Source organism: Kogia breviceps, chromosome 5, assembly GCF_026419965.1.
Source record: "Kogia breviceps isolate mKogBre1 chromosome 5, mKogBre1 haplotype 1, whole genome shotgun sequence".
Taxonomy (NCBI): domain Eukaryota; kingdom Metazoa; phylum Chordata; class Mammalia; order Artiodactyla; family Physeteridae; genus Kogia; species Kogia breviceps.
Window position 1 is genome coordinate 28,431,100 of NC_081314.1, and position 23,216 is coordinate 28,454,315.

Genomic DNA, 23,216 nt, shown 5'->3' on the forward strand with positions numbered 1-23,216 from the left:
TTGTGGCACATGGGCTTAGCTGCTCTGCGGCATGTGGGATCTTCCTGGACCGGGACTTGAATCCGTGTCCCCTGCATTGGCAGGTGGATTCTTAACCACTGCGCCACCAGGGAAGCCCTTAATTATGTTTTTATTGCTACTTGTTCACTTACCAATTTTATACTCTGTCTACTGTGACAAGTGATCGTCTGGCCACCCCCACTATCTATTCCTTCTCCTCACTGTTATAATACATGCAGAGCAAAACTCACCGGTATTCTGCTCACTTTCTAACTCCTCACTGCTGAGCCAAGTGGCCACCAGAGTAGTTCACAAACATCCCAGCTCTCCTTGGAGGCACACGGTAGAAATGTATTTCCCTGCACCTCTTACCACTTTGAAGTCAGATGTGATTTGCTTTGGCCAATAAACATGAGCAGTACTTGTGTCACTTCCAAATGGCAATTTAGGAACCAGTGCATAACATGGTCCTCCTCTGCCTTGGTACGACAGTGTGAGCTCACATTGAGAGGAGCGTTCATCTCTGTGGTCCCCAAGTGAGCAGTAACCAGATGTTAAGGGGAAACAGGCAGCAGAAAGGTACTGCCTTTTGTTGTTTCCATGGCCTACAGAAGCCCAATATATTTCTTCTTGTTCAAGTTTTATCTTTCATAAAGTTAATAACTGTCTTTTTTTATTTGTTTAGTTTTCTTTACACCTATTACTCATTATTCCCAAGCTCCTCCATGTCATATAAAGCCCATCTCAATGTATTTTTCACATGACCCAATAAGTAGGTAAGCCATTACTCCCGTATTATGACTGAGACCTCCCTCCTCGGGCTGTGCTCTCCCTTCCTTTTCCAGTGTGAGCTGGCTCACTTCCAGGCTTGCTGCATGACTGGCATCCAGGAGCTTCCCTTCACCCCTCTGCTGGTTAGAACTCACGAGGTTCTAAGTCTCCCTGTTCCTTGATTTATACTCTTACCTTGGAATAACACAGCCATCAGTATCTAAGAAAAGTTGTGTGGGCTATATACTTTGAGGCTTGTGTGGAAACATTTTTATTTTACCCCCACATATGTAAGCTCAGCTGAGAAGAGATCACTTCTCAGTTGAAGGCTTTCCTTCATTATCTTCCAGCCTCCAGCATGCAGTGCCGCATTTGGAAAGTCCTAAACTTTGGTGTAGGACCTCCTCCCCCTTGCCCTTCCTCCCACCCCACAACCTCTGGAAACTTTTAGAATGTTAAGTGCCCTCAAATTACTTGATCGTGGGCCTTGGTGTGCTTATTCTCTCACCCCCACCCCTCTTTAACATACACATTGTGCCAAGCAGCTGGTGGGCAATTTTATTCTAGAAGCTGAAGTTCTTCCTCTAGAAAACTTCCTGATGTTATTTGCTAAAATCTTCCCATTTTCTGTCACCACTATTAGGTGGATATTGGATCTCCTACATCAATTTTCTGATTTTTACACCTTACCTTTTATATTGTCCACCTCTTTGACTTTTCTACTTTCTGATAGATTCCTTGACTTTATTTGAAAAACATTCTATTTAAAGTATCTTGTCATTTTTTACAGTCTTTGGAAATTTTCTTCAGCATCCAGCACTATCTTTGTTTCTCTGAGACCCTTTTCTCTGTTGGCTTGGTCTGTGTCTTTCATACTGAAGGCTTTACCCAAGTATCTTGCAATCTCTGTCTGTCCATTTACATTCAAGACCAAAGCAAATAAAGGTCTAGAAACTCCATGGGCACTGCAGGGTTTATCAACTGGTAGCCCTCACAGCAGAGTGACAAGACGAAGGCCAGGAGCAGGTAAACTCTACCAATGAACAAAGAGCTTATTTAGGATTACTCCATACCGTAGGGATCTCCCTGGGACCAGTCAGCTTCTCTAAAACTCTTCCATCTTCTGACTTGGAGAATGAGGATATGGGGATACCTACCTGCAAGCATTCTGAGAAAGTGGAGTTAGGACCTAGGACAACAGCTTGCCCTTAATCACCCTGTTTAGTGTTAAACCTTAATTCTGCCTTCCACTCTTGTCCCCAAGATGACATTTCTGGTCTGGCCTCAAGAAACAGAAAAGTAAGTTGGGGAGTTCTATTGGATCCTTATTAAAATTTTAACCTGCTCTCCTCTTTTAAGTCCCATGCCTTAGGCCCCACCTTCAAAGATGCCTGTCCCCCTAAGTTTTTCCCATACTTCCCCTTTTTTAGTTTATCTTTTATTCGTTGGTTGTCATTTTGGTAGGTTCCAGGGAGAGAGCAGAGATAAATGCAGATTGTCATGTTCCAGTGGAAGTCCTCTGAAGACAAACTATTTGAGCCTGGGGCTGTTTTTTGTTTGTTTTGTTGCTGGCTGCATTGGGTCTTCCTTGATGCCCATGGGCTTTCTCTAGTTGCGCAAGCAGGGGCTACTCTTTGCAGTGTGCGGCTTCTCTAGGCGGTGGCTTCTCATTGCAGAGCAGGGCTCTAGGCACATGGGCTTCAGCAGTTGCATCACGCAGGCTCAGCAGTTGTGGCGCACGGGCTTAGCTGTTCCGCGGCATGTGGGATCTTCCCGGACCAGGGCTCAAACCCCTGTCCCCTGCATTAGCAGGCGGATTCTTAACCACTGTGCCACCAGGGAAGTCCCATGGGGCTGTTTTTAAATTGGTACATTTTTCATATCTGTGCCAGGCTGACCTCTTCTAGATCCTGAGTCAGGTCAGTGGGTTTGGGTTTTGTTAGTTACATCAGTTGATTTCGTTTTCTAAGAGAAACTCTTCAAGTCAGCAAATAGAAAGAATAATCACGCCCTTTCTATACTTATATCCTGCCACCCCCTACCCCTACCCCCAACTGAAAAGAGTCAATGCACAACTTTGGTGAGGTTAGATTCAAAATTGCTGAAGTCAAATCTTCAAACGTTACATGAGCCACATTATCTTGAAGTAGTGTGCGATCATATATAAAATGCAAAGAAATACACCTTCCAAATAAAATCATATACATATTCTTGCTATGTAACTATACAGACAAGGGACATCAGCTAAAAATTACCTAACTCTGATGCAATTTTTGAAAGCTTTACATTACAAGGTTTAAAGTAACAGGCATTTTATTTTTATAGTTTTGTTTCCAACTGTATCCCTTCCCTGAAGTTTATAAAAGTTCCTTTAAAGACTAAACAGAAATCTTTTTTCCCCTCATCATCAGAGTTCCTGGCACAAGTTCAATGTTGAGCAATTTAAAACCAATGTTTCCTACCTATCTAATTCCCATCTACAGAGATGTAACTGGTTTCTAATGTTTGCTCACAGGTAAAAACACATAACCGTTTATTAATTCCTAATAAAGAAAATGTAAAAACAGCTATATATTTTTAAGGCCAAAGTAAGTGTAAGCATCAAACTGGTAATAGCAACTATGAGTGATATGATTATACACTGTTGATAACTATTGTACATAACTCTTACTGCACTGTGTAAAAATTTCTAATGCACACAGAGATAAGGTAGTAGCTTGAAATATCAGTGCATTTCGTTTTGCCAGTTGGTAAGCTGGATCAACTAACATGAATTATACACATTTGGTAACCACGTTTCCACAAAATAATGTAGTTTTTGTTCAGTCTGAAGACAAGACATTCTTCAGTGGAAAAACACAGACAACGGACAGCAGAAACCTGTCATCAAGAACAAAAAAGATGTTGCAAGACTGATGTCACAATCTCTAGGAGACTGAGACCAGGTTCCAGCTCATTTGAGTTGTTTGCTCATGCAGCAAAACTGACATGTCTATGCATAAATTCAAAGAGAACATGAAAACAACCAGGGATGAGTGTACTATGAATCACACACACTTCAGAGCTGGTCTGTGTTATGCTCAATGACTGCTTAAATCTAAAGGTGGATAATAAATGAAAAACAGTAATCTAGTTAAATAACACAGAGTAAGTTTTCTATAAATGGAAGGATACCTGTTGTGTTCGGTGCACACACTTAACAGCCATCCACTTCTGCTCAGAGCTAAAAGGGTATTCAGCTTTTCTGATATAATCCTGTTGAAGTCCATCAAGACCCATCTATATGGCACAAAAGGAAAGTTAATTCTCACCAACACGTGACTACTTTTTCCTTTAACAAAGAAACAAGGGTCACAACTTGTAGGGAGGCTGGCTAGAGATACCTGTATTATTTTTCAAACAGCTGTGCTCCATCTATACCTACCATATTTCTCTGAACAGCAGCACACATGTTCAACATGAAAGCCTAGGTGTTTGATAAAGTCTAGGGCATGCTATTGAACTACACACAGAGCAAAACTTCAACAGTGACTATATTAAAATCTCAACTGGCTCAAATTCTGGAAGGAAGCAGGATAACAAATAAAGATGTCCAGCCAATACATACTTTATAATCAACAGAAGCTTCAGATTCAACTCCTCGCTTCTCAGAGATTCAAATTTACCCTGCCTGCGCTCCCCCCCTTGACATGCTGACTACTATCAATGCCATGTAGCTCTTCTCCTTCCTTACCCTTTGCATTTCCCACCAAATATTCAAAAATATTCTTTAAACTATTCAAAAACCTGGCTTATTGCTTTTTACTGTCTACTGAAACGTGTTCAGACTCTCCTTCCTCGCTTTCAAAAATCCTCCAGTAACCCACCACACAGCCTACTTAACCACCCTCAGAGCCACTCAAACTGTTCATTTCATCCGGGTTAACCAATTCATAAGCCACAATCCAGTCCATGCTTTTTTATTTCTCTCTGCTTTTATTCTTGCTCTTTCCCTAGCTTATCCCCCCACCCCCATCTAAATCATTCCTCCCCTTCAAAGTCCAGGTCCCAAGTCCAAATGTGCACTCTTCCTACATATGGCTCGATGTTAAGACTGTCTACTACCTTGGTCTGCCTTTTATTTGTCCCAAGCACATCACTATTAACTCCCTACCTAAATTGTGAGGTCCCCACCCATAAAGAGGTGGTTTCACACACTCTGTTTCTCAAAGAGAGAAAGTTAAATATAACACAATAAATACTTGTTATTTAACTTTTGAATATCTTTTAAAAAGCTATACTATGCTGTTTTAGTTACAAGGAGAACAAACGATAAAGGAATGTGACTTTCTGTTAAGGAAACAGAAATAATGTATATATTATAGAAATACCAATTTTACTTTATCAAGTTAAATGTTACAACAACCTACATTTCTATACTGAATCTCAATTCAAGCAACCTCATTTAGAGGCACCTTGTTTTATGTAAGTCTCGAAGTTTCTTAAGACTGCTCTTAAAAGTAGTTTTATTTTTGTTATGGGAATGCCAGGATGGACTTTTAGGTTTCTCATTTAATCAACTGTAGGACTTAGAAGAGGAGCTCAATTGGGACAGATAAAAGGGTCACTGAGAGCAGCACCCCTTCTCCCCAACACAAACTCTAACTCTACACTCATTGTAAGAAATTGATAATGAGGAAGGGGAAGGAAAGGAAATGGAAGACTGGAAAAAGAAAAGCTGACTTCTCATGCTGGCCTTAATACCTTCATGTGGAAATACTAAAGAATGCTGCCTCTTATGCATTTGAAAATTGGCATTTATTACACATATGTTTATTATACACATTTATACAGCTTTTCACACTACACTCTGAATATCATGGAAGACAAGAGGATTACTTCATAAGAACAAAACCATCACTGGTCATTAGTTTGTATGCTGCATGTAGGAGATATAAAGTTATAGTGAAAAACCTCTATGCTCTGTATTTCCAGGAAGAATAAAATTGGTTCCCAAAAGGCAGTAAAAACTGTGAAATAATGCAAATCTTCTTCACTCTAATGTGAATCTTCTTCACTCTACACCTAAAGCCAGTAATACTGAAATTTATGACTTCACATTCTCTTGTGAGGGTGATATTTTCACAGGTCAAAGAAGAGAGACCAGGCACATACCTTCATTGCAAGAGCAATTAAGGCTCCTTCTGTTGGTTTCCCCATTAGAGTGTTGTTTCTAATAACAGCATCATTGCACACACAGCCCGCCTAAGAGAAATACACATAAACTATGAACCCATCACTGCATCCTAAGTCATTATGAAGAGAGACACTTTCTTAGAGAATGCAGTATTTACCTCAACAATTCTGCTAACAGATGGGTTATAGAATCCATGAACAACATCACCATCAACAATCACTTCCCCAAATGGATTGTAGCCAACTCCAGTAACCTAAGGAACATAAAGTAGAGTCAAAAATACCAGCAGACAATGACGATACTTACAAAGACCAAAAGCTATGAGTTGCGTTCATTTCATTTTATACATCATGACACTGTTAGTGTGTACACCTAGAAAAGCATTTAAATTTGTCTAAAACAACATTAAGAATATAGGTAGTAATTTTCACCACAATGGTAAACCTACAGTTAATTATACTAATCATTAACTACTAATTATGCTAATTAATAATTATAATGCATAGTATATTGTAAATAGAAACAACATAATTGTTAATATAATTAATATAATCTTATATTGCTTCTACTTACAATATACTATAAAAAGGATAAATAAACCATGAAAATCTCTATATAAGAGTGAGCTTAAATTTATATAACATTACATTTATGTAACACTACAATTTGCAAAGAATTCAAATCTATTACCACATGTAACATTCATGACAAACCTGTGACCTAGACAAAAGCAGAATTCTTTTTGCAAATATGCAGGCTCAGAGACAAGTGATTTACCCTAGCACTTACAAACTACTTTAACATAGTATATGTTACATGCAAATTTTTAAAATCAGAGACAAGTCAGATACTTATCCTATACAGCTAGAACAAACCAAGCCAAATAAAAGTTAAATATCACAATAAAAATAGGACAATTTAGAGGAATTAACAAACAGTTAATGTTTGACATATAAAATTATGGGCTTAAAACAAAAGAGAAACCTATATCTTACCTTTCATACCTGGACCATATTATATAAGCATATGTAACCCCAATGACCCTTATGAGTCATCCAGAAAAGGCACATTCAACATAGCACTGGGTATCCTTAACCAAATCTAACACCCTAAATATCAATAGTCTCATTTTAAGACCTAGTAAAATGGAATTAAACAGGCCTAAGTACAACTTCTGTCAATATGTGAAATGCTTCCTTTGCTCAGACAATTGGCTATAAATACATTTTAAAATACCGTTCCCATCATGAATAGTGTTAATGAAAATTCCAGCCATAAATCCCACAAGGTCCAATCCCAATCCAGAGATTGGAATGTGTCCTCATCCAGCTTCAAAATTAACCAATGCACATACACTGACATGCACTTCAGGTGCTGCCAATGTAAAATTTTTAAAGTAGATTAATTCATCCATTCATTTACTCTTTCGACAAGTATTTACTAGTATGAGGCAGACCCTGTGCTGGGCAACAGAGTTCCTGCTCTATTATATCGGGTTGGTCAAAAGGTTCGTTTGGTTTTTTCCCTAAGATGGCTCTAGTAGCACTTAGCTGTCTTTAACTTCATTCAAAACAATTTTCTTAGATTGTATGTGACAGCTGTTATACCAGTGTGCATTTAAAATAAGGTTTATCAAAATTGGTGAATTTTGTGTAGCCATTTTAATACTGAAGATTGAAGGAAAAAAAGCAACATTTTCAGTATATCATGCTTTATTATTTCAAGAAAGGTAAAAACGCAACCGAAATGCCAAAAAAGATTTGTGCAGTGTATGGAGAAGGTGCTGTAATAGATTGAACATGTCAAAAGTGGTTTGCAAAATTTTGTGCTGGAGATTTTTCGCTGGACAATGCCCACGGTAGGGTAGACCAGCTGAAGTTGATAGTGATCAAATCGAGACATTAACTGAGAACAATCAACATTATACCATGCGGGAGATAGCCAACATACTCAAAACATCCAAGTCAAGCGTTGAAAATCATTTGCACCAGCTTGGTTATGTTAATTGCTTTGATGTTTGGGTTCCACACAGGTTAAGCGAAATAAACCTTCTTGACTGTATTTTCACAGGTGATCCTCTACTTATAATGAAAACATTTCATTTTTAAAACAAACTGTGACGGGCAACAAAAAGTGGATACTGTACAACAGTGTGGAATGGAAGAGACTGTGGGGCAAGTGAAATGAACCACCACCAACCACAGCAAAGGCCGCTTCATCCAAAGAAAGTGATGTTGTATATATGGTGGGATTGGAAGGGAGTCGAGTCCTCTACCATGAGCTCCTTCCGGAAAACCAAACGATTAATTCCAACAAGTACTGCTCCCAATTAGACCAACTGAAAGCAGCACTAGACGAAAAGCGTCCAGAATTAGTCAACAGAAAACGCATAATCTTCCATCAGGATAATGCAAGACCTCATGTTTCCTTGATGACCAGGCATAAACTGTTACAGCTGGGCTGGGAAGTTCTGATTCATCTGCCATATTCACCAAACATTGCACCTTTGGATTTCCATTTATTAAGGTCTTTACAAAATTATCTTAATGGAAAAAATCTCAATTCCCTGGAAGACTGTAAAAGGCACCTGGGACAGTTCTTTGCTCAAAATGATAAAAAGTTTTGGGAAGATGGAATTATGAAGTTGCCTGAAAAATGGCAGAAGGTAGTGGAGCAAAAGGGTGAATACGTTGTTCAATAAAGTTCTTGGTGAAAATGAAAAATGTGTCTTTTATTTTTACTTAATAACCGAAGGCACTTTTTGGCCAACCCAATACTTAGAGTATCATGGGAAGAGGGACAGAGGATTTCACCTGAACTAAGAGGTATGGAACTATGAAAACATGTAACACAGGGTGAGTTCTGGGTGGTCAGCAAAGCTTTTCTGAAGAAATGCATTGGAAATGAGGTACAAAGGTTGAAGAGGCATTAGACTGTCCTAAGTAGTGACAACAGCAGCAAAGGTCCTTCAGTAGGAGGAATTTTGTCATACTGAAAGAACCATAACGTCAATGTATTTGGTGAATGAAGAGCACAGGAGAGGTACAGGCTGAGGAAGGAAACAAGGGACAGAACACGTAGGGCTGTGAGCAGCCCCATTTCAGCACCCTGGTCACAATGGGAAGCCACTGAAACATCTTCATTTAGGCATCCAGAGTCTGGTAATAGATGGATGTAGGGGAGACTGAAAGAGAGGTGTCGAAGGGGGTCAACGTTTCTGGACTGCACAACTGGAGCGGGATCAAGACTTGGGAGAATCACACGGGACAGAAAATGCTCAGCCGCTAACTTGCAGCCCTTCTAAAGACACTAGAATGGTTAGGAACGCTAAACACCAAAACTTCTGGAAAGGAATTCTGCCGTTAAAAATAAAAAATCTATAGAGTACCTCAGCACGCAGGCCATCCGAAGTAAATACGTGGGTAACAGTCATTTCATTCTTCGTCAGGGTTCCAGTTTTATCTGAACAAATCACATTACAGCAACCTAAAGAATAAATCACTACAAGTCACCAAGAGTCAGGGAAAAATGCAAGTTCACATTAAAAACAAATCAAAAGGGCTTCCCTGGTGGTGCAGTGGTTGAGAGTCCGCCTGCCTATGCAGGGGACACGGGTTCGTGCCTGGGTCTGGGAAGATCCCACATGCCGTGGAGTGGCTGGGCCCGTGAGCCATGGCCGCTGAGCCTGCGCGTCCGGAGCCTGTGCTCCGCAACGGGAGAGGCCACAGCAGTGAGAGGCCCGTGTACCACAAAAAAAAAAAAAAAAAAGACTCTGGAAGCCTGCCCTGCTTCTCTGAATTTTGTACAAATCAAGCTCATGGATAATTTTAGGTTGTTTTCTCTCCTATGCTTACTTCAGCATGAGGTATGAACAGTTTCTAGAATTAAAATTAATTAGATACTGATAAATGCTGACTTTTTCTTTATTTCCAGTTGAATTTCTACAAAACTACTTGATATTAGCTTTATGTAGTGACTTTATACATTTTCTAGAAAGTTTCAAGGTTACCTTAATATAAACCCATGTAATTTTTTCAGCCATTATTTTAAGGAATTTTTGCCTTCTCAATATTAAAATGCAAACTAGAAGTTAAATTCAACATTTTTGAATTCCTAAATAAAAAGAAGTTTCATAACATACATAAAGTTACAATTTTCATATCACACATAAAATTATGTTACAGCAATATAATTATTGTATGCTTACTATTCTTAATAAATTCAACTCAAGAATGACATTTTAGGATCTATAATTATCAATTATCTTCCTTGAGATGTCAAAAGAAAACATTTCTCTGTCACTCTATGGTTTCATTTGTTACTTTTTTTTTTTTTACATGATTTAAGCATTGGAACAGTCCATGATGCAGAAAGATTTAAAGCTCCCTGACCTGAGTAATATGAGTTTTTAATGACCTTTTTTGGTTGTTAAAACCATACTCAACATTGCTACAAGACAAACACCACCATGTAAACCTCTAAGACAGGGGTCCCCAACCCCCAGGTCACAGACCAGTATGGGTCTGCGGCCTGTTAAGAACGGGGCCGCACAGCAGGAGGGGAGCGGCAGGTGAACGAGCAAAGCTTCATCTGCTGCTCCCCATCGCTCACGTTACCTCCTGAACCACCACCACCCTCGCCCCATCTGTGGAAAAACTGTCTTCCATGAAACTGGTCCCTGGTGCCAGAAAGGCTGGGGACTGCTCTAAGACAAAAACTGTAAAACCCAAAGACCACTGTTGATGTAAACTATCATGTCAATGGATAAGCATGCTCTAACCAGAGACTTACCCAGAGTTTCAACAATAGGTAGTTTTTTCACAATAGCCCTTTTCTTCACCATTCTCATAACACCAAGGGCTAGAGTCACTGTGACCACAATGGGAAGACCTTCAGGAATTGCTGCTACAGCCAAACTGTAACCAGTAAAGATATAGCATTGAAGTATAAATTCAGTAGTACCCATAGCAATAATTTCAATTGGCTGTTACTTAAAGTAGAGGTTAAAAATGTAAAATTGTTGCTGTCAAACTGAAAAAAGGCCTCAAAATGAGGGAAAACTGATTAACATTTATTGGACACCTACTAGCTACCAGGTTAAGCACAGCGGTTAAAGAATATAGGTTCTGACATCAGACTGACTAGATTTGTACCCCTAGCTTCAATTTTCACCTGTGTGACCTCAAGCTATTATGCCTCCACCTTTGTAGTTTAGTTTCTCATCTATAAATATAGATAATAACAGGTGTTCAGACAAAAACTTGTACATGAATGTTCATAGCAGCATTATTCACAACAGCCAAAAGATGGAAAGAGCCCAAATGTTCATCAACTGATGAATGGGAAACTGTGGTGTGGCCATACAAGGGAGTACTATTCAGCTATAAAAAAGAATGAAGTACTGATTTATGCTACGAATGGAAAAACCCTGAAAACATCACGCTAACTGAAAGCAGCAGGACACATGTTGCATGATTTCACTTATATGAGATATCAAGAATAAGCAGATCCGTGGTTGAGAATCCGCCTGACGATGCAGGGGACACAGGTTCGTGCCCCGGTCTGGGAAGATCCCACATGCCACGGAGCGGCTGGGCCTGTGAGCCATGGCCGCTGAGCCTGCGCGTCCAGAGCCTGTGCTTCGCAATGGGAGAGGCCACAACAGTGAGAGGCCCGCATATCACAAAAAAAAAAAAAAAAGAAAAAAAAGAATAAGCAGATCCAAAGAAACAGAAAGCAGTTTAGTGGTCACCAGCTGGTAGGGAGAGGGAAGAATGGGGAATGACTGTAAAATGGACACAGGGTTTTCTTTTGGGGGTGATGAGAAAGTTCTGACACTAGATGGTGGGGATGGTGGTAATATTATGAATGTATTTAACTCCACTGAACTGTATACTTAAAAATGGAAAATTTTATGGTATGTGCATTTTATCACAACAAAAAAATTAATTACTTCACTATTTCCCTTCGTAATACTAAAAAAGAAAAACCACCTCAAATTAAATCTCCACTTTTGTCCCATTCCATATCTCCTGATTCTGCTACAGATAAGGACAGGGGCATGCCTATCCTTCATTCTAACAATGCTCCCTGAACTCCCTCTACTGCCCAGTTTCTACAATATAATCTAGATCCAATGGACCTTTTCATTCCTTTATATTTAAATCATTTTATAAATAATTTGCAGAGGAATAAAATGGATTGTGAAAAACTTCAATAGAAATTTTCATTTGAATTTTAACCCCAAACTATATTCCTGTTTTTGAAAGTATATATATATATGAAATGGACAACGCCCTTTGAATGCAACTGCTCAACTGTCATGAATAAACCTGGAACATAGTCACCTTTTAAAACAGTGATTTCAAATTCAAAAACCATTTCTAACAGGTTTTAGGTTTATCAATTCTGGTTCTTCTTTTTGCATTTGTCACTTCAAAATGCAACACTTCTGAAAATGTTAATGGTCCATAACTTTTAGGACAGTCATCTTCTCAGTAATACAGTACTGCATGATGAATACCTTGCTGTAGAATGACTAACTATAAAAAAATGCCTGTCCTTCCCCTTTCATCCTTAAAAATAAACAGTTCAGGGAATTCCCTGGCGGTCCACTGGTTAGGACTGGGCGCTTTCACTGCCAAAGGCCTGGGTTCAATCCCTGGTCAGGAAACTAAGATCCCACGAGCCACGTAGCATAGACAAAAAAATAAAAATAAAAACCCAGTTCACTCATTAAAATTCAGGAGTTTGAGAAAATCTAGAGTACCATCATCCAAGGATTCAGTGTTGAGATTACACTTATATGATTCAATTTCACCTTCATCATTAGAGCCTACAGTGGCTGTCTCTTTGCATTCATCTTCTGGCTTGTCTAATAATTATGAAAATTCTTCTGTCAATTCTTCTTTGCCATTATGGTAAAAAAAATTAAAAATTCTGAATTTCTCAATTTTGTTTAATGAATGCAAAAAAAAAAAAAAAAGAAGAAGAAACCTACCTGGATTGCCTTTTTTTATACCTTTTTAGATGATAATGTAATGCTTTGGGCAACATAATAAGAAAATTAAAGGAAAACAGAATAATAATGATTTATTTATTATTAGAGTAGCCTTATAAGCTACTTATCCTTCTGCTTTCTCACTGTTTTACTCATTTTTAGCACAGTTGGAAATAATTGTTAAAATACTTGCTAGGGGAATAAAATAGCCAAGATGTTTCAACACGCAGGAAAAATAAGTTCACTAAAGATCCCACATGTATTTTAGCACATATAAATGTACAGTAGACCCAATATGGTTACTGCAAAATAGAATGACTTTTACTTTATTAAAAAATTCCTAAATGTTTGGTCCTTTGGAAGATCCTGAGGTAGAAATAAAAGTCATGAGGTATTAATCTTCACTAATAGTCAGAACTGCTCCAAAAAAAAATCCTCAAAAACATGAGTCCAATAGATAATAATATGCCAATGGTTAATAAAATACATGCCCCATTTAAAATTCATTTCATATTTAACCCAAGCCTCCTTTACACATATTTAAGCCAAGAGTTTGAAGTTGTATTTTCGCTCCTCCAAGGAAAAACTATAGTCCTTCACTATATCACAAATATCTTTTAACTTCTTATTCATCCTACTTATTCCTTACACTCCACTTGACTTTTTTTTTTTTTTTTTTTTTTGCAGTATGCAGGCCTCTCACGGCTGTGGCCTCTCCCATTGCGGAGCACAGGCTCCAGACACGCAGGCCCAGCAGCCATGGCTCACAGGCCCAGCCGCTCCGCGGCATGTGGGATCCTCCCGGACCGGGGCACGAACCCGCGTCCCCTGAACCGGCAGGCAGACTCTCAACCACTTGACTTTTTTTTAATCCATTGGTTTTTATTCTGAAACTTGAACTATTACTTGCTAGGCCTATTACAGAGCTGTCATCCAGGATTTCTTTTCCTTAGAGGACTAGGTGAGTTCCACTTTTTCTTACACCCTACACAACATCATCTTCCTTTCTTTCACCCTTGTTTTGCTGGAATTCATACAAGAATAGGTAAGGGATAAATTTTCTGATTACTTGCTTATCCATTTGTAATTACCTAATTGATACTTTGGCTAGACCTAGATTTATAGATTTAAAATCTTTTCCCCCCATACTTTAATTGTACTGCCCCACTGTTTTCTAATTTAATCCAATGTTGCTACAGATGAAGGTTTAATAAAATCCTTTTTCCCTTCTGTATTTGGCTAAATAAATCTCTAGCTCTGTTCCCTTAGTGACAACAGTATAGCAACTATGTTGCTAGGCAACACTGCTTATGATAAAAGGATCTCCTGACCGATAAATTATCCATGGACTGGGAGAATTATAATTATCTTAAAGGAAGCTACAGCTTTAGGTTTCCTAAGTGTGGTGACTCTCATAACTGGGCATGTTTCTTGCAGGCATCCTGGAAAGTGTACGCTTCCAGAGATGCTGGCTCCTGCGGATTATGAGGCATTTTAACCCAGGACAGCTCCTGCCCTTACATGGTCATCTCATCTGCTTGTACCTAAGCTGAACTGCTACAGGGACTGCTGTAGGAACTCTCTCAGAAGAGGACGTTGCCCTGTGGTGTTCAGGACACAGGTACCAAGTATGAGCTATGAAAGTCTCGTGAGTTGAAAATCTTAGTAGAGCCTAAAAAGACTCTGTGGTGGAAATTGTAGTTGCTAATGAGAAATATACCAGTCTAATTTTCCTTCCTGTACAGATGACCTGACCTGTTTTCTTTAGTTTCACAATGATGTATCTGGGTTGGAGTTTTTTTCGTCCTACTTGGCATTTGGAGAATCCTTTCAATCTATAAAGATTCATGTCTCTCTTCATTTCTTATATAATTTCTTCTTACCTCTTTTAAAATCTTCTATTACTTAGATATGGCATTTATTGAATTATTCTTTGTCACTTGTATCTCATTCTGTGTTTTAGACTTTTAACTCTATTTTTAGGGAGACCACTTCGACTTTATATTATAGCCTTTAAACTGAATCTTTAATTTCAGCAATCATAACCTTAATATCTTAAAAAAATATATTTTGGTTCTGTGATCCTTTTCTACAGCAATCTGTCTGTCTATCATGAATGCAGTTTCTTCACAAATCTCTGAAAATACGAACGCTTTCTGTTTATTTTTAATTTTTCGTCAATTCTTGCATATTTGGTTTTCCTCTGAGATGGATTATTCAATTTCTATATTGTGGTCTTTCTCTCTCATGCTCCTAGTTTTCAGTTTGGCAATCCTTAATTGTCTATTTAAGTATAAAAAAGCAATATTGGGTTGATGATACCAGGCATGTAGTGTGGGGTTTCTCCACTGCATATACATAGTTTTTCATTTTCCTGGAGCTCATTTCAACATATGAATTCTGAACTATTTAAGTAGAGTTAATATACTCTTATGTGCTTGTATAATACCTCCATAATGGAACATAAGCTATGACTAACAAAGAAATAAGAGAGGCAAAAGAGACTTCTAATTGTAAACAAACTATCAGAACTTACCTTACACTAATAGTAAACATTTCCAGGATATCTTTTCCTAGTAACCAGCCAACCAACATGATGATACCTGTAACAGAATCAAACAGCTATTTTTCCCTTTTATATAAAATCACCTGGGCATAGAAGGGATAGAACAGAAAGCTGAGGGCAGCAAAATTCCCTTGATATAAAAGGGAAAGTTTATCAGATCACATTTATAAGATTTTACAAAAATCCATTAAGCAGGTGATATTAAATTAATCTTAAGGTTAAAACTGTGTATACATGCACACACCTACAGTTTTACCTTTTGTTGCCACTGCTGCCACCCATCCCTTAAAGTAATAATATGAGAGTTCCCAATATAAGAGGACAGCATTTTCATACAATGGGGGAAAAAAAAGAAGGCAGCATATACATATAGGTTTTCTCTTAACTATGAGGTTCGCAAAAATAAACCCTGGAATTTTACTTCTCATAACTCAATATCCAGACACTGCACATTAAGTTTGTACTACAAACCAAGGAGTACTTAGGACTTGGCTCAAAGAATGATATATAAGACATTGTAAGACAGCCAAAACTGCAATTAACATTTAAAAATTACTACCTTTACAGTGTTTAAAAGTTAAAAATGAATTAACATAAACCAAACAGCTGATTCTTTACTCTCTTCTTTAATCTTTATCTTTGAAAAGAAGGGGGAGGGCACAAGGGATGTACCACTGGTTTTGTGAGGAAAAACACCATATCAGAGTTTTAATAAAATAACTTCGAGACTGTATTCTAGATCAATATGGACATTGAAAACAAGGTCTTCTTCATCTTTCTGCAACTACAAAATAATGATCTAGATCCCATCCCAAATACTATCCCGATAAATGAAATTTTGTCCAGTGAATTATACCAGAGTCCAGCAAACTATACAATCTATGGCCCCCTTACATGTTTTTGTAAATAGTTTGTTGAAACACAGCCACACCCATTGTAAATTGTCTGTGGTCGCTTTTGTGCTGATGGCAAAGTTGAGTATTTCCAACACAGAACATGTGAACCAAAGGCTGAAACATTTACTACCTGGCACTTTACCAAAAAGTCTGCTGACCCTTGATTTTGATCTTGATCCTTCTCCTATCCCATATACTACTCTAACAAGAAAAATTATGTCCAATGCATTTAAAACCAGGTAACCATAAAGTTGAAAAATTTTTATCACTAAATTTGATGTGGTTTAATGGTACAGTGTTAATAAAAACTGGAAAGATTTAATTGGTTAAATTGCCCTTCTACCAAATTCACTATAAATTCTAAAAAATAAACAGCAATAACCAAATGAAGGGAGCTATGAGAACATACATACCATTTAAACAAAAAGAATGAAATACCTTCCCATCTTCTACTTTATGTTTATGATGAGAAATGGATCAACAGGATTAATATTTAAGAAGTTATTTCACTGAAACTGTACAGCAGAAATGTTGTCTTAAAATTGCATTGTTATCTTAAAAGCTAGCAAGAAAAATTAAAATAACATCATAGAAGAATTAAACAGAGGACTCTCTTGCAGAGTTCATCCATGCATCCTTCCGCATGTGCTCTGCTTTTCCAATATACATGTTAGTTTTCTCTTTAAAAAAAAAAAAAAGAAAGAAAGAAACAGGGAAAAGAATCCAAAATTGATGTGTTTAATGTTATGATAAAGATGTTGTTTCAACTCAGTGAATTAAGAATGGACTATGGAATTGATGGTACTAGGATAATTAACTTTTGAGTAAAAATGTAATAACTCTACCTTGTCTTATACTAAAATAAATTATAAATAAAATATTAAAATTAAGTGCCAAAAGTAAAAACTAAAGTATTATAGTGATGTTTAAATAACTATAAACAAAAAACATTCTCCCACATGGGGTTGGGAGAGCCTTTATGAATAGAACACAGACAGAAACTTAACTGCACTAATTATCAACAGGAGGGTGATAAGAATCTCAGGCAAGAGACTGTTTCATTACACACATCTCTCCCCTCCCTACCAAGTTTATTATACAGCCCTCAAAAGCAATTTAAAAATCAGGAGAAAAAAATACTTTTAACTTAAAAAACAAAAGGATTAATATCCTAATTATACAAAGAGCTGTGACCAATCTAAGACTTACACCACAAAAGAAGAGGGACAAAAGAAATAAACCAGCAGGTCATAAAATAAAAAGGACTAACACACATATGACGAAGTGTTCAGTTTCTCGAATAATGAATTTTGAAATAAAATAATGAGAAGACTTTTCTTCACCTATTAAGTTAATGACAAAAAAGCTGGCAAGGGTGCTGGAAGAGAGGCTTTTATCTTGTTGATGGAATATTATTTGCCAATATGAAACAAAAGCCTTTAAAAACATGCCAAAAATTTTAAAATCACACAGATACTCTTTGACCCGATAATTTCACTTTCAGGAATTTATCCTAAGGAAATAGGAGGTGTTTATAATAAGATAACTGCACTGAAGAATCACTTACACAATTTTTTAAAACTTTAAAAACCTACACAAATGTCCAAAAGAGCACTGGCTTTTTATATATGTATACACACACATATTCACACAATGGAATACTATACAACCTTTAAATTTGTTTTAGAAGAGTATCTATTTAATGACAAGATGTTTATGATGGGATACATAAAACAAAAAAAGAAAAGTAGGCATAACACAATACTATCATATTTTATTGAAGACTAGAAAGACAAATACTAAAATGTTTATAGAAATGCTCTTTGATTACAGGAATTACAGAGTTCTATTTTATCTTTGTAGAAAAGGACAACAGCTGGGGATTAGTTTTATAGCTTAAAAAAAGTAATAGTAGCCGAATAAATGAATGAATGGAATGTTTCTATGTATGTATCTAACTCCCCCTTCCCACTCAAAAAATAAACCTAAGCAAATATAGGAGATATACATACTCACTCTTCTCTTACCTATTATACCAAAGGAGTAAAAGGAAAGTTGTTTTCCTAAGAGGTCCATGCTCTTCTGCAGAGGGGTTTTTGGTGCCTTGACAAATTGGAAAAGAGTGTCACCACAATTACCCAATTACCGAAATTTAGTGAGCTTTACTAGGTGCCAGGGACTCTAGGTGTCTGACACACACATGCTCATGCTTAACACACCCATGACATACACAACTCTCCCTTGAGGTAAGTTTTAGCTCCTTCACTGAGAAAACTGTGAGGCTTAGACTGTTAAAAACCCGTTTATTTGAAAAGGTCCGTGGCTCTCTATGCCTCTTTGAGGAAAAATCTATTCTCCCTAGCGGTTTCCCCAGGACTTCATTATCATCAGCTGCCCCTCATTTTCCTACTCTTTCTCCTTACAAAGATGCTTGTAACCCAAGTCTTTTTACCCTGTTGGCTCCCTGATCTCTGGCGATCCCTTCACCCCCAAGCTTGGGACGGTTTTACACACTGCCATCACATATGGGAGTCTTGGCAGGCTACCTGAGAAATCCAGATAATTTGAGAAGGAAATGATATTTGTAGAATGCAACTTCTTTTTTAAATATAAGAAGATATTTTAAATGAGAGAACTAATCTTCAATATCCTTCAACAAGGGTATCTTCCAAGTTATTTCACTTTGCAATCTTTTTTTCTCCAGATACTTGGAATTATGTAAAATTGGGAATTTTGGTAAAAGACATGTTCTAAAGTACAAATATACTATTTAGTAATCTTTAAATTTAATAGAATAAAGGTAATTTCTAAAAATAATAAGCCTTATAAATAACTGGCTAAACCTTCTTCTCCTATGAACAATAAATAAACATCAGAATATTTCAGAATATTAAGTGCTAATTCAAACCCTTCCAATTACAGGCTTTCCACTTATGATTTTAAGCACAAACTGAGTGATATTCTGAATAAAATATTACTTCCAAAATTAACAAAATCCTCCAATATTCTCTTTTCCTCTATTACAATGGAAAATATTTCGGATTTCAAACTAACATCATTAACAAACTAAGTTTGTTACTCACTTCCTCTGCTTGCATCATTTTAAAAACCTCTCCAAATTCAGAATTTTCTCCTGTTCCAATGACAATACCCTAAAGGGAAAAACAAGAAAACATATTTACATTCAGATGGAATCACCTCTCAACCAAAAAACAAAACCCCTTCATTCCCTTTCTCCAAAGCCACCCACAGTCAAGATGTCTGACATAACGTATCCAAGGTTCCCTCAGCAAATTTACTTTTGATGTTACTATAGATCCTTGAAAATAAACATCTCATTAAACTTATTACTGACTCAATTCTGTGGCCCGTTTTTTTGTCTATGTTAATATTTCTGAAATTTGAACCTTTCTTATATTCAGTAGAGACATTTAATGTAGTTTCCCTCTCAAATGCTACTGAATGATGCCTTTTACATTTGTGTAATATTAAAATCCAGGAAATAAAATATTTGAAATCAATCAGTAGGAGAGTGATATGTAGTCCAAATATTATAGCCAGTATCATATCAACTAAATTGAAATTTTATTTAACCAATGGTGAACATATCCACAAGCCACTGTTTCTATCAAAAAAAGAAAGAAAAGAACAGGTACTGAGGGCTATGCTTTTACAGGATCCATTACCTGGTAAATGGCAGAACTATGGATGTATTATACCTCAGGGACAAGGCTTCTCCTTAGTCTCACAAATATCTGCCAAGGATTAGGTTCAATTCTGCCATTTCTTCATCATATATTTTTAAAAGCTCCACATAAAACTAGCCAAAAAAGAATTGAGGAAATGGTTGAAAACAAAGGAACTGCTATCTTTAAAACGAGAAAGAAAATTTACCTTTGCTTTGCCACATCTGACCAGTGTTCCCATGAAGGCAATGTTACTTCTTGATGCAAGATCTCCATTAGTGGCAGCCGGCTGAGGAGCTGTCACCTTAGAACAAGGTGTTGTCTCTCCTGTCAAGCTGGACTCATCAATGGAAAGATCCACAGCCTTGGGGAACATAAAGCACTCCAGTAAGTTCATGTTTGAAGACTCTCTCTGCTAAACTTAACATCTAAGGAGTTTGTAACCATCACTCCTTCCACAAATATCCTCCCTTCTATAAATTAAATCTTTTATCATATCCATTACTTTAAGACAGTAGACTAGAATAGGTACAACCATATTTTAAAATGAAGCTAGGGACTTCCCTGGTGGCACAGTGGTTAAGAATCTTCCTGACAATGCAGGGGACATGGGTTCGAGCCCTGGTCCAGGAAGATCCCACATGCCACGGAGCAACTAGGCCAGTGCGCCACAACTACTGAGCCTGTGCTCTAGAGCCCGTCAGCCACAACTACTGAAGCCCATGAGCCTAGAGCCTGTGCTCCACAACAAGAGAAGCCACTGAAATGAGAAGACTCTGCACCGCAAGGAAGAGTAACCCCTCCCCGTCGCAGCAACTAGAGAAAGCCCGCACACAGAAACAAAGACCTAATGCAGCCCCCCCCCCCAAAAAAAAAGAAGAAGCTAAGTCAACAAAATCTACATGCAAAGTAGACAGAACCATGAGACAAAATTAGCCTAAACTTCCAAATACAACTAGGGAAAAGGAGACATAGCTGAGACAATCTTTATTTAGAGAAAACTCGACTCTCATGAGTTTTCTAAAATTATTTCCTAATTTCGCCATATCCTAAAGTCCTGAAAATGTGTTTGACAGATTTAAACCAACTATAACAGAAGAGAAATATGACTGAAAGATATAAAAGGTACTGAGAAATAAATAATTTCATCACTTTGGGTTTAATTTTCATGAAATTTTTCCTGCTATACATCCCTACATTTATTCTAAATTTATGTCAGCAAGAATAAAAAATGTATATAAATGTTTCCATGCAGATCATGAATATCATATCACCATCCAACTCTGTAATGGGGTTCAATACTGAAGGCTGCACTCCTAACACAACTAAGAATTCACCTACCCAAGCATGAAAAGAAAAATCATCATTTTATATGTGGAAAATACTGCAGATGTGACCTGGCTCTGTTTCTAAGTATGGCCCACAGAACAACAGTTCCAAGGATGCTAATAGGCATTGTGTATAGTGTTACAGATGGATGATCATTGATAAACCGACACACACATATATACACATACATACAAGGGAGGAGTACTCTGGTCAAGGAAGTTTTAGAAACACTGTGTTAAGAATTAAACAGCTTCCCCTACCATAGTGCTTCTCAAAAATTACAATGCACGAGTGTGAGGCACCTCAACAGGAATAGATACAGCAGGGGTTGTGGAAGTGTGGTCTTAGCAGAACCAGCATCACCTCTAACACCTCAGAGCTTTTTAAGAAATTCACTGACCTACCGCAAACAAGGAGGTGGGGAGAGTGAACCTAACAGACTGCATTTACGAGCCCTCCAGGTAATTCTGATGTTGTACTCAGGTTTCAGAATCAACAGAAGAGTGTTTTCCAAACATCTTTGATCCATTTTATTCCAGAAGCTCTAGTTCAAGGATCATTAGGAGGCTCTTTGGGAAACTACAAACTAGTTCATGATTTTACTCATTTTATAGGTTCATTCACTCACCTAAGCAACATTTACTGACTACCTTAACTATGTGCCAGGCACTGGGTTAGACCCTAGAAAGAAAACAAGATAAGAAAATGAACCCAGAGCAGTTAAATGTGCAGTCTCACTGCTATTATAAACTGAGCTGGTGTTCTGAATTGGGCCTCCTGATTGACAATTCCTACTATGTACCAAGTACTCTAAATTTAAATCCTGTTTTTTCTTTTTTGTGGGGTGGGGAAGGGGAATAAATCTCATCTATTTAAATGGTTATTTTGTTATGACCATAAATACCTTAAAAAAATCTCACAGAAAATAATTATTAAAAATTGAGTTAATGAATTATTTCTCCCCATCTATATAATAAAACTTTTGATTTGATTAATGCCATTGATTCATTCACTTAAAAATATTTATTAATACTTATAATATGCCAGGCCCTGTACTATATCACAAAGAGTGAGAATCAGCATTAAACAAAGTTTACTGCTGCCCTCAGCTTTTATTCTAATGGAAAATTGATTTGAAAAAATAAACAAGAGTGGATACTATAATGCTTGATAGTGGGAGAAAATACATGGTAAGAATGGAGAGTGACATTTAGATAGAGAGAGAACATCTCTCAAAAGCAGATGACCCTTTTGCAGAGCCCTGAATGGCGTGAGGGCCCCAAGGTTGGGCCATAATCAGGGAGGAAGGATTCTAGGCAAAAGGAGCACAAAGTACAAAGCCTGTAGGGACAGGAACATGCTAGGTGCATTCCTGTGCTAGGCAGGCATATAACACTGCAAATATAATCAAAAGTTTATAACATTAGATCATAAAGTTTAAGAATGTTCAGAATAAAAATAAATTATATCATACAACTCCAGAGAGACCAAACTGTGTTAGCATTTCCTGAAAGTTTAGTACCATGTAAATGTGATAGATTTTAGTATCAAAACAGGCTTATAAAAAGTATTCCTTAAAACACAGATCTGATAGTCCTTTAGTCTTTAAAAGGCTTCCCATTTTATATAATTATGTATGCAAAGATAGGCCAGGTAAATTGGGGTTCATTACTTCACCACAACTAGAGATTCAAAAAAAAAAAACACCTGCCATGTTCAAAAGCAATGAATTTTTTTAATTAAAAGAACACATTTATTTGACTCTTCTTCCCAAATTAATCTTAAGTCTATA

At 37.3% G+C, this 23,216-nt stretch overlaps 1 protein-coding gene across 3 annotated transcripts in view; it reads right to left on the reverse strand.

The window, feature by feature from the left end:
* ATP2C1 (ATPase secretory pathway Ca2+ transporting 1) overlaps positions 1-23,216 on the reverse strand; it is a 127,922-nt gene that overhangs the window by 24,233 nt on the left and 80,473 nt on the right. For all 3 annotated transcript variants that reach the window (XM_067033794.1, XM_059065473.2, XM_059065472.2), the window contains 9 exons: positions 20,304-20,459; positions 19,493-19,561; positions 18,437-18,512; positions 15,484-15,550; positions 10,739-10,863; positions 9,336-9,433; positions 6,105-6,200; positions 5,926-6,015; positions 3,946-4,050 (listed from right to left, as the gene is read on the reverse strand). In XM_067033794.1, the coding sequence (XP_066889895.1) occupies positions 3,946-4,050; positions 5,926-6,015; positions 6,105-6,200; positions 9,336-9,433; positions 10,739-10,863; positions 15,484-15,550; positions 18,437-18,512; positions 19,493-19,561; positions 20,304-20,459 (882 nt within the window). The remainder of the gene's footprint in view (positions 1-3,945; positions 4,051-5,925; positions 6,016-6,104; positions 6,201-9,335; positions 9,434-10,738; positions 10,864-15,483; positions 15,551-18,436; positions 18,513-19,492; positions 19,562-20,303; positions 20,460-23,216) is intronic.